Source organism: Papio anubis, chromosome 15, assembly GCF_008728515.1.
Source record: "Papio anubis isolate 15944 chromosome 15, Panubis1.0, whole genome shotgun sequence".
Taxonomy (NCBI): domain Eukaryota; kingdom Metazoa; phylum Chordata; class Mammalia; order Primates; family Cercopithecidae; genus Papio; species Papio anubis.
Window position 1 is genome coordinate 20,129,119 of NC_044990.1, and position 17,882 is coordinate 20,147,000.

Below are 17,882 nucleotides of genomic sequence, written 5' to 3' on the forward strand. Positions count from 1 at the left end.
CCAAACTTGGCCAAGTCCTCATCCATCCATTTTAAACATTTTAACACTGGAGTGAGGATGGAGGCTCAGTAAATTTCCATTACATTTATAATCCAGGTGGATTTCAAAGATAGGTATAAATTGTATTTAGGGATTAGTTCACTAACCATTAAAGGGAAGTCATTGCAGCAGTGTTTATCACATAGCTCCCATGAACAGTGGGGACAGTTTACATGCACAGTGCCAAGGTTAGAAGGAGGTATTAAAAACTGTCAGGCAAAACAACTAAGACAATTTTCAGAGCGAAGGTGAAATGCTATTTAAAAACTCACTCCTTGAAATGTAATTTGATGTATACCTATGAATCACTGGGTTTAATACACTTCTGTGTTCACAGATAAAAAGAGTGATATGTGTCCCCAAACTGTGCTGATACCAAATTTTTGATTTTACCCAAAGTTAAAAAAAATACTGCTTTCAATCAAGAATCATTATTTTGTGTTTAAAGAGCTCAGACCTGTGGTTTTAAAAAAGCTAACATTTAGCTAGAAGAAAAACAGCTGGAAGAAAGCAATAAATTTCTCCCCATCTGCATTAAATAAAAGCTACCTTATTATTGTGAAAGCCACCAGGAGAGTAGCCTTTACAGTTGATTTCTTTATAAAAGGCTGATATACATTAGTTCCAGACTAATTAGACGGTTGGATTTGATTTACTTTACAAAATCATTCTAGCTTGAATTTTCATCAGAGATCTACATGCACATAGAATTAAGTATCAAAAAGGCTTAAAGAAAAAACAGTCCCTGCTTTACCCCCTACTCCCCCCGGCCCTGTCACCCGCCCCACCATTTCCTGCCCCCAGAGACACTTTCAACTTTTGAAGCTATTTCTGTGGTATTCACCTTCATCATTATGGTGCCCTCTTGATATTTTAGCTTCAGGCATTATCTCTTGTCTTCCTCCCAAGCAAGAAGAGAGCTTAACTCTTTTTCATTCCCGAATCCCCCACTCCCCATTTTCCCATCCCCCCAAACATTCATATAATTTTGCTTGGATTAACATCCAGTGCTTATATTATTATAATTATCTAAATGCTAACCACAGCTTTGCTATGTCTTATATTATCATTACTTTTTCCTGTATAACTTTTTGCTTTTATTGGAGCTAATAAGCATCATGTTTTGTTTAGTTTTATTTAGTACAAATTTATTCCCAAGGTTCCCTAATTGTTAAAATCTCTAAATATGTTCAAATATACTGGGCTTATCAATTTCACTTTCTAAGAGACATCTCTCCTGAAATGTCATCTGTTCTAACGTTAGACCTGTGCATGGCTGTCACCCTGGGATCTTCCTTCACCATGCTCCTAGGGATTTTCATTCTTTCTCTCTTTTTTTACAGTCCACATTTATAAAATTCTTCCCCCATGCCAGACACTGTCTTAAGCACTTTATATATGTTTGGAATATTTTAGTAACACTACTTAAACAAAAGAAGAGAAATAAACCTCCTAGTAACTAAGAGAAAAATAGCTAAATAAATAGGCAATTCTTGGAAGAGTAAATGACAACATATGAAAGGATACTCAAATGTACTAGAAGTCAGAAAAAGGTAATGTGAAACCACAATAAAAAGTTTGACCCTTACAAGAGTAGATCAGAATGGGATGCACCAGGATCCCCTTTATGCTACTGGAACACCATTGGTAATTCTGCTCCTAAATATGCTCCCTACAGACTCAACATAGACACAAGCATACAGGTGCAAGGCTATTCACAGCACCATTATTTGTCATAGCAAAAACCTGGAAAGAACCTAAATTTGCACTGACAAATAATAGATGAATAAATTGTTGTATGTGAAGCAGTGAAAATAAAAGTAGAATTATCAGTATGGATGATGACAAAGAGTCTCTCCCTGACTGAACTATAGTCAGGCTCTTCTGAATCTTCTTCCCAACTAGTTCCCAACTCTGGGGCCTCTGCGTTCATCTCTGCATTGTTCAATGTTAACAAGAATCCTGCTAAGTCAGTTTAACCAGAATCCCTAACCCTTGATATCTGATTGGGTTTCCCATTCTCCACCATCCCCCAGGTGATGTCAGATCACTCTGGGCTGCTCTCAGCAAGAATCCTGTTAAGTTTCTTCAGCCAGAATGCCCTCTTACCCCAGCTGTTTTCTCTCAGTAATTTTCCATCCACTGACCCCCACCCTGCTTCTTCACTTATTTCCACTTTTGCTTGTTATATTCAGAGTTGAGCCCCATCTCTCTCCCTTACTACAAAACTTCTTTGCAGTCATCCCTATACCTATCAAGATGGCCCTGCATAAAGCCTACCTTCCCATTTTGTAACAAATGTCATGAATGCTTTTTTCTTTAGCCTCAAATTTCACAAACATGATGGTGAAAAAAATAGACCAAGTTACATAAGAATAAATACAATACGATACTATTCAAAGATTAAAAACATAAAAAAAGCAGGCCGGGCGTGGAGGCTCACGCCTGTAATCCCAGCACTTTGGGAGGCCGAGGTGGGCGGATCACGAGGTCAGGAGTTTGAGACCAGCCTGGCTAACACGGTGAAACCCCGTCTCTACTAAAAATACAAAAAAATTAACCGGGCATGGCGGCGGGCGCCTATAGTCCCAGCTACTCAGGAGGCTGAGGCAGGAGAATGGCGTGAACCCGGGAGGCGGAGCTTGCAGTGAGCCGAGATCGCTCCACTGCTCTCCAGCCTGGGCAACTGAGCAAGACTCTATCTCAAAAATAAATAAATAAATAAATAAATAAATAAATAAATAAATAAAGCTATATATTATTTTGTGAATGATAAGTACTGAACTCACATTCAGAATAGAGATTACCTCTGGTTTGTCAAAAGTGAAGGGGAGGAGAACACAGGAGTCTCTGACCATACTGGTAATGACCGCTAACGATTGGTAATGACTTACCAGTATGGGTTGTGGGTGCAAAGATGTTCAATGTATTTTTCTTTAAACTTTTGTAGGCCTGAGATATTTTGTGAAAAATTAAAATACACATGGAAACATAAACACGCTCTTCCCGTCCCGAAATAGGAAGTGTTATGAGAGAGTATGACAAGGGCACCTAATTTAGATTGGAGCAAGAGCTTCTGAGGAAGTGACATTTAAACTAAAACCTGACAGATGAGAATGAATTTGGGGGTTGGGGGGAAGGGGTGCAGCAGAAAGTTGGGAATAATTTTGTGCATTCAAGTTACCTGAAAGAAGTCAGAGAGATATGTAATGGACAAATCATGCTGGATCTTTTAAGCCAAGATAAAATTTCTAAACTTTATCCTAAGGACAATGTGACCTGAGTTGTGTTTTAAAATATTACTTTCTAACTAAAACAGTTTTGAAAATGAAGAACAAAGTGGAAGAATCGATACTACCTGAGTCAACCAAGACTCACTATAAAATATAAAGCTATAAAGCAACCAAGAGAGTACAGTATTAGTAAAGGGATAGACACATAGACCAATGGAACACAACAGAGAACCCAGAAATAGACCCACTCATGTGGGCAGCTGATTTTCAACAGAGGTCTAAAGGCAGTGCAAAAGAGGAAGGACAGGAGTCTTTTCAGCATATGGTGCTGGTGCTGGAACAATTGAATATCCCTATGCAATTAAAATAAAGAGCCGCAGTCCATACCTTACACCATATAAAAAATTAACTCAAAATGGATCATAAATCTAAATGTAAAATATAGAACTACAAAACTTCTAGAAGAAAACATAGAAGATTTGCCCTTTATCAAAATAAGATAAACTGTTTGGAAAGTATATCTCTGACACTGAACTTGTATCTACACTAAAGAACACTCAGAGTTCAGGAGTTTGAGACCATCCTGGGCAACATGGCAAAACCTCATCTCTACAAAAAAAATACAAAAATTAGCCAGATGTGGTGGCATGTGCCTGTGGTCTCAGCTACTCAGTAGTCTGAGTTGGGTGCTGCTTGAGCCTGGGAGGCAGAGGCTACAGTGAGCTGAAATCGCATCACCACACTCCAGCTTGGGCAACAGAGCAAGACCTTGTCTCAAAACAAACAAACAAAAGGAATGCTCAAAACTCATTAATAAGAAAATAAATAACCCAATTTAAAAATGGGCAAAAGATCTGAAAGATATGTTATTAAAGAAGATACACATAAAACAAAATGCTCAACATCATTGGGTGCTAGGGAAAATGCAAATTACAATCATAATGAGAAATCACTACACTCACTAGAATGGTGAGAAACTGACAATACCAAGTGCTGGCAGGGATGCAGTGCAACTCAAACCTCCATTCACTGCTGAGAGAAATGCAAAATGGTATGTCCACTTTGGGAAATAGTTTGGCAGTTTCATCATATGATGCAAAAATGCCATTCCTAGGCATTTACTCAAAAGAAGCAAAACCTTATGTTCACTTAAAAACCTGCCCACAGATGTTCATAGTGGCCTTACTCTTTATTGCCCCAAACTGGAAACAACCAATAAATGTATCACCTTGTGAATGGATCAACAAACTGTGGTACATCCATATAATAGGCAACCATTTGGCAATAAACAAACAAACAAAAACTAATGGTACACACATAACATTAAAAATAAATTAATAATGAATAAATGATTCTCAAATGCACTGTATTAATTGAAAGATGTCAGACTCAAAAGACCACATACTATATGATTCCATTTATATTATAATATGGTAAAGGCAAATCTATAAGAACAGAAATCAGGTCAGTGATAAGTTGTAGGTAAGTGGAGGCATTGACCACAAAATGGAATGGGGGAAGTTTTTGGGGTGATGAAACTCTTCTACATCAAGTGTGGTAGTGGTTATCCAACTGTGTCTGCCAAACTCACAGAACTATACACTAGAAATGGTGAATTTTACTGTATACAAACTGAGCTTAAGAACCAATGTACACTGTACTTTAAAAACATCACCCTGGCCGGGCGCGGTGGCTCAAGCCTGTAATCCCAGCACTTTGGGAGGCCGAGACGGGCGGATCATGAGGTCAGGAGATCGAGACCATCTTGGCTAACATAGTGAAACCCCGTCTCTACTAAAAAATACAAAAAACTAGCCGGGCGAGGTGGCGGGCGCCTGTAGTCCCAGCTACTCGGGAGGCTGAGGCAGGAGAATGGCGCAAACCTGGGAGGCGGAGCTTGCAGTGAGCTGAGATCCGGCCACTGCACTCCAGCCCGGGCGACAGCGCGAGACTCCGTCTCAAAAAAAAAAAAAAAAAAAAAAAAAAAAACATCACCCTGTCTGATGTGTGGAGAAGGGCAGGAGGGGAAAACAGTGGAAGAGGTAACAATATCAGAAGGTTATGGCAACATTCCAGTGTACGATGGTGGTGCCTTGGATGGGATACTGGTTACAGAACTGGAGACAAGTGGGTGGATATAAGATATATTTGCAAGGCTGTGTATCAGGACATGGAGATTGCTGATGGATGAGATGTGGAGGATGAGGGAGAAGAGGTATCAAGGTGAGCCGAAGATTTCTGGGTGAGTGAAGGTGCACTAAACTCTGCTACGTAACTTCTTGTAATTCCTGGAATGCTCTGCCAAGTCCTTGCATCTTTCACAAGGAGCACCCCTTTCCTGGACCAAATCCTTTAACTGATTAACTCTTATCTTTCAAGAGTCAACTCATAGTCTCCAGTATGGATTGTACTTCTCCGCTGTGTTTATATATCACCTTGTGAATATTCCTATCTTATTACACTGTACTACAATTGTCAGTTTATTCATCTGCCTCTTCTACCACAAAAAACATTTTAAGGAAATGGTGATTTATTTTCCATGAGTTTCAGTTTGGAAGAAACTAATTCCAAATATTATCATATAATCAGAACTTTTCAAACCCTGTTACAGATTATTATAATACATTTAGCGTTATATTTGTGAAGTCCACACTAATACAATGAATATAGACACAAGATAATATATCATTACGACTGTGATGTTAAAAAAAAAAAAAGTCAATGAATCAATGATCAAACTTTTTCACAGTTATCTGTTATGATGAACGCCAGTGTGGTTCAGTAAGAATAGCTCTAAACTTGGGATTAGAAGACTGTGGTGCAAATCTGGGCACTGTTGTCCACTGGTGGGGTGATCCTGGGCCAGTTATTTTAGTTCTGTGTCAGAATATCTTCATGTACAAATTAGAGAGCCTGCTAGCAATAGGATGGGGTTTTAAGGAGTAAGTGAATTTATATGAGGAGAGGAGATCAGCCCAGGAATTGGATATTTTATACAGTAATAAATATAAGTTGACTTTGAGAGTGCTGTTAAGTCAATCAGTCTGCATAATAAGTCCCTGACTTCCAGTCTTAGGAGTTTAAGACAAAAGGCAGGCCTCAGTTTCTATGCCTAATATACTAAGACTTTTTAAAAGCCTCTGTGAAAACGTCTTTTAGGTAAAGTGATTGCATATATTGTAAAATAAATGAAGATGAGTTCTAACAGCAGTGGCCACAACCACACACTGAAAATGAGTAAGAACTTTCTGAATACAGAGAGGTCTTTTTAGTTACTTCTAAACTGGTCAGAATGATCAACTTTTTATAAGTATGAAATGATAAAGATAAATTAAATATCCTCTACCAAAAGGGAGTTACTTTAAACCACCTTTGTAAATTAGGAATTGGTGAGTTCCTTCTTACCTTTTGGGTAGATATCTTTTAGAGGGACTTCTCCTGGGGGTAAAATCCTCACAACCTGATTCAAATCTAAAAGAGTCACACAGTTGCTTTGTTTTGGAGTCCCACTTTTCTTCTTTCCGCTATAGAACAATGTATCAGTGCCACTTCGTTTATGCAAAGATGATGGTCTCTTCCAAGAATAAACTTCACTGGGTGACTGAAAAAAAGAAAGAGATTAAAGTACTGAAGTACCATATACTACATTCACCACAACCTTAACAATGCAGACCTTTAAGCAGATACTAGGGGGGAAACTAATGTTTCACAGGTATAAGAAAATCAAATTACTGGCTGGGTGCAGTGGCTCATGCCTGTAATCCCAGTACTTTGGGAGGCTAAAGTTGGTGGATCCCTTGAGTTCAGGAGTTTGAGACTGGCCTGGGCAATATGGTGAAACCCTATCTCTACAAAAAATACAAAAATCAGCCAGACGTCATGGCACATGCTTGTATTCCCAGCTACTCAGGAGGCTGAGGAGATCGTGTGTTAAACAAACAAACAAAAATAAATACAGTCATTTGGATGTGGTACAAGTGGTAGCTGTTTTGTCAATAATCATAATTTTCAGACAAGTGTAAAATATACACTTTAAATTTCATATCTTGAAATCAATTACAACTAAACAGAAGAAATACAGGAATTAGTTAAAAAATAAACACCTATACATAATGAATAGAACATAACTAGCATTTTTAAAGCCCTGGGATGGCTTCAAAAGTGATTGGGCCCCTTCCCGGTCATTCTCTCTCTCTCTCTCCCCTAGATTTAACTCTTTTGGAATTTTGTGTTATTTTTCCCTTGCTTTACTTTAGATTTTTACCACATATGTATTTATCCTTCTGAAGATCATAAAGATATTTTCTTATGCTTTTTCTAAAGTTTTAAGGCTTTATCTTTCATATTTAAGTCCTTAGCCTATCAGGAATTAATTTTTGTGAATGGTACGAAGTGGGGACCTGCAGTCATCCTTTCCTCACATGTATAGCTTATTGTCCAAATACCACTAACTTTTGCCCATAGCAACAGTATCATAAAACACAGTTTATATGCATGTATCTGTTTCTGGGCACTGCATTTTGTTCTACTGTGTATTTTTCTATTCCCAGGCCAACACATGGTCTTAGTTACTGAAGTTTTATAATTAACCTTGAAGTTTATTAGGAAGAGTACTTCGGTCTGGTCCTTCTTCAGAGATGTTCTGGTTATTGTTTGCCCTTGCAATAATGAGTTGCATTAGCTCTCTGCATCCTTGTCAGTACTTGGTATTGTCAGCGTTTTTTTTATTTTAGCCATTCTAATGGGTAGGTACTAGTATCTCATTATGGTTTTAATTTGCATTTCTGTAATGACTAATGATGTCCAATAACTTTTCATGTACTTATTTGCCATCCCTCTTTCCTCTTTGGTTAAGTGTTTGTTCAAGTCTTTTGCTCATTTTTTTTCCACATTTATCTTTAATTTTACTTCTATATCTACCTAAATACATTGAAATCTATGAGTTCACAAAAATATATCCAATTTTAATCTAATAACGACATGGTTCATTCTAGTTTTCTTCCTTCCAGTATCTGTAATTCCCCTAACAGTTAAAAATCTGTTTTCATTATCCTTAATGTATTTTGTCACCCTTCATATATTTACTTTCTTGCTGTATATGACCCATCTCCCGTCTCCACCACTAACCTTACTCCCTGGGCAGATGCTCCACTCTCCCTGCTTGGGTCCTGACAGCCCATATGGGGCCACACTCACACAGGGACACATACTTCACCTTACTTGGGCTCCTACATCCCACTCCAGGCTGCCCCTTCACAGGAATGCCATCTTCATCCTGCTTGGGCTTCATGCCCATCACTAGTGGTTACCTCTCCCCATCACAGATGCCCTTACCTTGCTTGGGCTCTGATCTTTGATAACTCACACTGGCCTACTGTTTGCTCATTTGTAAAATTAGGCTATTTGCCTTCTGACTGTTAAGTTTTAAGAACCTTTATAGACTCTAGATACCAGTTTTTGTTGGAAATGTGGTTTGCAAATATTTTCTCAGCCTGTAGATTGTCTTTTCATTCTCTTAACAGTGTCTTTTAACAGAGCTCAAATTTTAAAGTTTGATGCAGCACAGTTTATCAATTTTCTCTTTATATATCATGTCTAAGACACTATTACCATGTTTAATAGAAGTGGTAACAGTGGGCATCCTTGTTTTATTCCTAATAAGAATAGAAAAGAAATACCTTTAATGTTTCACCATTGAGGATGATATTTGCTATAGATTCTTATAGCTATTTGGTATTAGATTTTAAAAGTTATATAAGTAATACTTTAGATGCCACTGATAACTCCATGAAAAAGTTAATAAGAGGTAGCATACTCATCTGTCAATAGTTTAATAGAGAATCCAAAGAAGTTCACATAAAGCAAGAAGGCAGAGTGGTGTGGAAAAAAGGATGTGTGTTAGAGGGCTGGCTAGTCACACTTGAGCTCAAATCCCATTGCTTAGAGTCTTTGTGGCCTAGGGGATATAAGCTCTCTCTGTTTCTGTTGTTTTGTTTGTAAAACCTCATAGAATTGTTGTAAAAATTAACTATCATGTGTGAAAGGGCTTAGGGTAGCACACTGCCTGTTGTGTTGTGGCCTAAAAATCTTATTGTCATCTTAAAGGCTGTCTAGCTGACTCTAATCTTCTATTTAACAAATACTCATTAAATACCTCCTATGTGATAGGTACCACACGAAGAAGCAGGGATACAGCTTTTAATTTAACAAGGTTACTAGTCTTACAGGCTGTAAGAATTTCTACAAGGTTAATACAAACAGTGCCTTAACTTAGCTTTTATTTTCTAACTTTTTATAATAACATTATACTTCTATATTGATTTCTTCAATCATAAGAAGGTAATTAGAAGACCAATTTTTAAAATAGTTTTACCTCCAGAAAAAGTTCCAAGTTTTTTATAGCAGCAAACATTGTAGAAAGCATATAAAACACATCTCTTTTATATCAAGGCTGCTGTAAACACTGTATTTCAATAACATTTCATTTTGAATTATATGATAGCAGATGCTTTTTACTTGATAATTAGGAAAACATATATCAGAGTCCTAAGCCACATATTATCCATTGAGTTTTAGATTTCAAATCTTATATCCTGAAGTACCCAGCATTCATTAACTATATTAAAATTTTGAGGCATACAAAATTAGAGTACTATCAAGTACAGCCCATATTTTTACCGTGAAATAATTCTATCATCCCATCTAAAAGCCACAAAGGAAATTATAAAAATTAAATGCTTAGTCAAAACACACGGAGCTACATCTAAGGTTATTAGATGGCAACTTGGACTGAAATAACTTTTATAGTAACTTCCCCACATTTCCATCAGAGGAAGATGTTGCCCAGTTTCACCTAAAGTCAATTCAAATAGCTTCTCCTTTATAGGTAACAGTAGAAAACAGAAGGGCCCATCTAAGAGAAAAATCAATTGAGACAATTAGCCATTACTCTATAACCTGGATGCCGCAAAGATATGATAAATCAGAACAAAACTCAACGGAAAATAAATCTATCTTCATGACTGTTGAAAATTTTAATCTACAATAATGACAACTCAACAAATTTAACTTTACACAGAAACAAAAAAACCAAATATCACATGTTCTCACTTACAAGTGGGAGCGAAACACCGAGGACATATGGACACAAAGAAGGGAACAACAGACACTGACACCTACTTGAGGGTGGAGGGTGGGAGGAGGGTGAGGATCAAAAAACTACCTATCAGGTACTATGCTTATTACCTGGATGACCAAACCATCTGTACGACAAACCCCCGTGACATGCAATTTACTTATATAACAAACCTGCACACGTACACTTGAACCTAAAATAAAAGTTAATAAATAAATAAATACATAGAATGTATAGATGGAAAAATAATTAACTTTAAAAAATTCTAGAAGATATGATAGAAAATTACCATCGGAAGGTGAAGCATTTAAACTGTATTACATGAACTCCCACATATGGAGAATACTCGTTTCCCCCTACTAAATTCTATCATTGCATTACACTTTCAATGTTAATTTTTAAAGTGTAATGAAACTATTTAGGTATAACATATTTTCTACTGACTGATTTGGAAGGCAGACTTGATCCAACATGTTTACCAGGAAATCATGTTTTTAATTACCCCTCAAATAGGCTTACAGATTATAGGTCAAATTGAGGGAAAGAAATATTTATCCAATAATTTAAAAAATGGGTGCTTACCATGAGATCTGGAAAACCAACAACTATTGTAGCATAATTGTTCTCATCTGAGAGAATTCTGTTGGGAGAGGCAATCTTTTGTTCCACAGCTGAACTTAGATGTTCAGATGATAGTTGATCACTGGAAATTTTATGAGGTATGCTGAACTCTGTTTCTGAAAAGCATCAGACAAACATTAGACACCATATGCTCCGGAAATGCTCCAGGAATTAATTTTTTGCAAGATTTTATTCTTGACAAGTCAAATGGAAAAGAACAAGTTAAAAAAGAGGAAACACTTTAAATGATATTCATGGGCTTTTGTTTGAAAAAAATGCTGTTTTTATAACCAAGACATCTTCCCAAAGTGATTTCAAGTATTTATAGAATTCAAAATTTTATTAGGAATAAATACTATAATTAATAGTTCCCTGTAGAAAAGATGTGAAAACTGACCCAACCAAGTGTTGGCAATGGTGTTTTAGATTTTTTTCATAAGTACTATTCATCCCCCAAAACTGTGATAAATTAAGTAGAAATCCCAATAGTCTATAGAAAAAAAGATGTTATCCTAAATTAGACTTGCAATCTAAATGTATATAAAAATACTGATCTGTCAGTTAAAAAAATTCAAGGACAGAGCTTACAACAGTGAACTTCCTTATGACAATTTGAGATAGTAGATTCTTATTTACTATTTCTGGTGTAGTGACTAAGTTTTTTCTTTTGGTGTAAACTTAACATAGGCTGATGTTTTGTTCTTAAATGATTCTAGAGGACAGTATGTGTACAAGCATGCACTCACACAGTCATAAACACAGATGACATAGTATTTACCTTGTGTAACTCCAAACCCTGTGCTGGGCGGCTCCTCGTTCAGCACATACAACTGGCAAACCCCACTACCCTCAGACTCGATGTGTGCAGGCTTAGTTAAAAGATATTTCCTGCAAACAAACAAAACATCTAGCTTAAGTGAAATTTTTCTTTTTCTAATAGTCATAAGGCCAGACTAAGAAAAATTAGATTCTCTTCAGCCTCTTCTTTATAGTTCCAGTATAATTTGAAGTTTTAGAGTTTCATCATGAATTAACAAATAACTTCTCAACACTGTGTTAAAGAGCAGTGCACAACAGCAATACAGTAATGAATGTGAAGCAAAAATCCAGTGCTTCCTATAAGAGAAAGGGTTGTGGTCGGGGGGAGGAAAGCAACTCGAATGGGGTACACTCTTATTATCATGTAGCCTTCTCTTGATAAAACTCTTTGATCAGCCAGGAAGGGGGAGCATGACTTCTGATTTGTGATCAGCTAAGAGACAGATGCCCTCACAACTGAAATCTCCTTGATCTACTTATTTTTAACATTTCTAAAATATGGATGTATATATAGGCAGAAATCCTCTGCAATGAGCTACTTCTGCTTGTCAGCAGAGGGGCAGAAAGAGTCTGCACTTAGCTAGTGGAGTTGTGCATGAGGGAAGGTGCTCAAAGTTGACACTGTCTTTCATCAAGAACTGCACAGTCCGATGGGTCAGACAACAAAAACATAAACATAACCACATCCAAACCAGAATACACAAGATAAAAAGAGAAAGAAACTTCTAAGGTGTGAACTCTGTGAATTTACAAAAAGGCAACAGCTCTAAGGATGGAGACTGTGGCTCTTTGAAGGGAAAATCTACTTTGAAGTATCTCCAGTTTGGCAAGAATACAGTGAATTCTCAATGTACAAATAGGAAAAAGCCCAAATAAATATGGATCATATGAAAAAGTCATGATTTTTTAACTGTTAATTTCAATGCCATTTTGAGAAGTGACATTTATTTTTTCTCCCCGCCTCACTTCTTATAAGTCTCATATATAGAGATGCTGCCAAACACAGAAATTGCTAAAAGATAGACACGGGAAAGACAGAACAGTAAAGATGATGGATAATTGATAAATAAGATTGAGTTACAACATACTCCATGATACACTATATAAAGCCACTCACTGATTTGTTTTGCTCTCCACCAGAAGCCATTTGTCCTCTGCTACAAGGAAAACTGTCTTGAGATTGATGGGAAGTGAGATGGTGTGAGTTCGCCCTTCTAGAACATCCAGCACAGTCAGGCTGTTCCTGGAAAAGAAGAAAACTGTATCTGAAAGGAAATGGTGAGGATAATGGTTGAGTAATCTGGCATAATCATTTCATGATACATTATGCAACCCGTAAATAGAATGTTTTTAAGACTGAGTAATGATGTAGAAAAATGTTAATTGAGAAAAACAGATATGCAAAATTCTAAACTATGTCAGGGTGTGTATAAGTAAAAATAATGGAAAGCAGTGACCATTGCCATGTTAGTAGTGGCTATGTCATGGAATTGTGAGCATTAGCTTTTCTTATGTCTGTTTTTCAGTATTCTGCAATGTGGGCAAAGTTATTTTTATATTAAAACATTCATAATTTGGTTACATTCACTTTATAGTAAACAAGTATAATCAAAACAGGAAATAGAATGGGCCAAATAAGAACTTCAGTTTAAATCTTCTATAATAAAGAGCTCACCCTTTTTCTTTGTAGAATACCAGCCAGTTTTTGTGTGAAAATTCTTTACACATTTTATAAGTTTCCTAAACACAAAACAAAACAAGATATTCACATTAAATGTGTCAGATACAGTCATGTCTCTCTTTAGCCACTTCCCCTTAAATAAAATAAAGTTCTTCAACTTGTAAAACATGTAATTCTCAAACAAGCTATCTATTTATCTACTCTAAGACTCTTATGGTAAAATGGATTAAACTATATATCAAAATTTACTGTGAACTATATACTAAAACCTCTTCAGAATAAATTTTTAAAAACAATACCAAACATTGTTAAGAAATAACAGGCTATCTGATGATTAACCATGGAATTTACACCATAAAATAAACACATGGGAAACACTTTGTTTCTTATATTAGGAAACATTTATGACATTTTAAAAAATAACTTTTTTCATAGTCTTTTAAGACCTAAGTATGTTGACTTGCAGGACAGAGGGTAAACCTTATTTTAAAACCATTATTTTTTTCTGAATGGCAGAATAAATTCTCTTGTGTTGGCCTAAACTATTTACTTACTAGTTTAATTTAGTTAATAAACTAAAACACGTATTTGTCTAGTAGAGGAAATTAGGTAGCATACTCACAGTTTTATCATATAAATCCAAAACATAACTACATAACTGGAAAACAGGTTAAATTGACTTCATGATCAGAAATTTGTTAAAAATACCATATCCAAATACTTATTAATTTTCTCTTGTTAGTCCAGTCCTGGCAAATCTTCATGCAAGTATAATGTCATAAAAAGAAGTTATTGATATTTAATTATACACATATCTACGGTTATATATATCATGTTAAAATCTATATGTGCGTAACAGGAAATTCTCTTGTGCATTACAACAAACCAAAGGCACTTAAAGGGATGGGTATGCATGCATCTTTCTGGTTAGAAAGCTATAGAAATCCTTGGCAATTTGCTGGACAAATGTGGTGTTTCTTACAGCTTCTTCTTTGTTCCACCAGAAAGGTTTCTTAGATGTAAGTTTCTCTGAAGGGAGGATGAGGCGACGAAGGGCCCGGCCAGTGGTATCTAACAACAGGATAACATCACTCTGCAAATGATAAAAACAGTGAAAAGCTCAAGATTTGTTTTTTTTTTTTTTTTTTTTTAATTTTTTAAAGCGGCAACCTCTTGGCAACCTGACAATGAAGGTTATAGGGATAAATCAAAACAAAGACAATATTGTAATACTTAAGAAATATCACAAAGACGTTAAATGATTTTTCTTAATGAGGAATTTAAAATTGTTGGTGGTTTTATGAAGACATTTCTAAATATGTGATGCAGAAGGTATTCTCTTTAAATATTTTTATGTAACAACCATTCCCTTTTAAATATAAGCTAGTTGAACCATGATTCTGTTTGATTATCTAGTAATAAGGAAACTACAAAGATTGATGATTTTAAGAAGTTCATCTACCTGTACCAAAATTATACTTAGAGAATGCTCTGTTGAAAGCTCTCTTATATTGTGCATAATTAAATCTTACTTATCTTTTTCACAAATCCAGGTTCAATTTAGAAAATAGGTATAAAATAGATATAAAGATGAGTTGGCAAAAAATATGCAGGACTCCAAGAAACTAGCTAGTAATGAGTGTTCCTTCATTTAGAAATTCACCAAGCTTGAAGGACCTTTATAACTGGTGCTATAATAAAGTACAAACAACAGATTTCTGCAGCATTATTAATTATAGCTATGCAATGATGTAATCTTTCAGTAATTAGGATATATTTTTTAAGAAAATAAATAAACCTTATGTGTTGAAATATATGAACTGAAATACATGAAATAAAAACTTAACATTGAGAAAGCCAGAAAAAAATTAAATATTTTAAAGGGATGCAAAGAAGTTGGTTTTTCAGTTAAAATATAAAGAGGTTTGAAGATTAGACTAACAGGTTTGCAAAAAGGTACCTGCAAGTTATTTGTCAGACCTCATTGTTATGCAGGTGTCTTTTCTCTCTTTGTTTTATTTTATTTTATATTTGGGGTTCCTCCAGTTATCCTAACTCTTGTGAACTTTTCATTTCAAGAAGAATTTCTTTTGGAGAAGATAAAGTCATAAAGCACACGAATAATTAATACAAACCTTGAAAAATATAGAAAACAATAAATTGTGAAGTGTTTGTTCATTTATTCCATAATATTTATTGAGGAGCTTATATTTAATATATAAAGAATACAACGATGAATTAATCATGACCCTTGCCTTCTGTCATATAATTTAGTCAGAGAAATAAGAAGAAATGTTAAAAAATGAATGATTCATCTGCAAATCTAGCATCTCAGTGTGGTTTTAATTTTATTTTATAAGCTAATTTTATGGAAGTGCTCAAGAATTAAAATAGTATTTGCACCATATAACTCACTTCACACCATATAGCTCACCTCACACCATATACTCTGATTTTTAGATGTATTAAAAAATTTTACTGATCATGTTAACAAAGCTTTAATTTCTTTCATAAACATCACCCTTAGAATGCATCATTCTGTATAAGATATAATTCTCCATTAAGAATGTGTGTTAGAAATATTCTTTTAAAAATTAACATATAACAAGTATCATTCACCACTATTTGACAGTTTTGAAAATGGTAATGATACCTTAGAGGTTTTCTTAAGAAAAAAATAAAATTAAGTTAAAAATTTACAATCTCCATTCTAGATTAAATATTTTTTGAATAAGTATTTTTTGATGGAAAAAATCTTTATTGTATAATAAATATGTACAACATTAAAATGAATTCTTAGTACTTAAGCAATTTGGGATAATATTAGCCTTTGTAAGCAAAAGGAAGTCCTAAAAATGTTTCATGCCTAAAAATGAGTAAGCATAAGAATAAGCAGTTGATTAAACAAATATGATCAAGTATAAAAATAAGTTAGTATCGTCTTCCATTTTTCTACCTTTTTAGGGTCTAATACTTACATATTCATAACATGGCATAAGTGAACTGAAAAACTATGTCTTTCTAAGTGACAGAAAACATATATTTCCAGCCACTGCTGTATTTAGAATTAGTTTATAAGCAATTGGCAACATGAAGGAGTTCTGTTGCTCCATCCTTTTAGATGTTAATGGTTTCCTTCTGTAAATGACTAATGATAGATTCTGTCTGGGTTTAAAAATAGAATTTTGCGTCATACATGAGTACATGTAACTGTGGCTTTGGCACTCCTTTAAGGGGGGCAGGGAGGAGACGCAAGTGAGCAATTTTATTATGTTTGTATTTGACTGGGAGAAAAGTAACCTCTGGATGACCTCAATGTCCCTAAATCTGAAATTCTAAACTTTGTACAGATGTAATAAATAATCTCATGGGGAGTGGGGGAAGGGGAGGGTCTTTATTTTTAGGCATGACAAAGTTTCCCTTTTCTTACTTAAGATTTTATTTTAGCAAGGAATTTTTGAACAACTTCTTAAACTAACCAGGGACATGCATCTGTAGCAAAGATTTATGTTAAAAAGACAAGGAATAGCCAAATTCATGGAAGTACTTTTCTACAATATTTTTGCTTCATTTTTAGTTAGGGTAGAATGAAGAAGAAGGAATTGATGGCAGTCTACTTATTTCTCATTCCACTAGAATTATTTATCAGTTGTTAAATTTCACAGCTCTGTGCTGTTCACATGGAATTGTACAGGTCTGACATCTTGACAGGGGTATATTATAAAATAGTTAAGATACCCTCTCTGGGAAAAGAGAAGGCAGTTTAGAGGACAGGTAGAGAGGAAGTATACAGACACGGTGTGCGGGTCTGCTCAGGGTTCCGAAGCAGTTTTCTGGAAAACTTGAAACTGTGGCCAAAGGGATAAGCAAGGCAGCATATAAGGAGGCAAGGTGATGGCTATGGAAGTCAAGCACAGCTTCACCATGAAAATCAGATTTTCTTCCATGAAAGTAATTGAAATTAAACAGAGTATTAATTAGCAATGTTACCAAATAATTGGATCTTTTGAGAAAATAAAACTCTTGCTGAGAACCTACAAATCTGGCACTTTTATTAAAGAATTTGTGTATGTAAATTTGACAGTGAATTTGACAGTTGAAAATGTGGCAGGACTGTTTAAATAAATATTCCAAATGTAGTCTCATCCAAATTTGACTGACTTACTAAATTACAAACCACCAAGATATCATGTACCTTTTATGACAGATTGTTTTGGCTACAGAGTTAAATTCAATGGCATCGATACTTTGTTGAAAATCTATAAAGTAAAACCCTCATTCCAATTTTCAGGACATAAACTTTTATAAACAATATCTGGATATTTATAAATTCTGCTCCTAGGAGAAAGTAAAA

General features: G+C 35.2%; 1 protein-coding gene across 2 annotated transcripts in view; it reads right to left on the bottom strand.

The window, feature by feature from the left end:
• Positions 1 to 17,882, bottom strand: part of VWA8 (von Willebrand factor A domain containing 8) — a 379,623-nt gene that overhangs the window by 107,616 nt on the left and 254,125 nt on the right. For both annotated transcript variants that reach the window (XM_003913811.3, XM_021929568.2), the window contains 6 exons: positions 14,511 to 14,621; positions 13,523 to 13,587; positions 12,965 to 13,090; positions 11,807 to 11,916; positions 10,990 to 11,144; positions 6,678 to 6,873 (listed from right to left, as the gene is read on the bottom strand). In XM_003913811.3, coding sequence (XP_003913860.2) covers positions 6,678 to 6,873; positions 10,990 to 11,144; positions 11,807 to 11,916; positions 12,965 to 13,090; positions 13,523 to 13,587; positions 14,511 to 14,621 — 763 coding nt within the window. The remainder of the gene's footprint in view (positions 1 to 6,677; positions 6,874 to 10,989; positions 11,145 to 11,806; positions 11,917 to 12,964; positions 13,091 to 13,522; positions 13,588 to 14,510; positions 14,622 to 17,882) is intronic.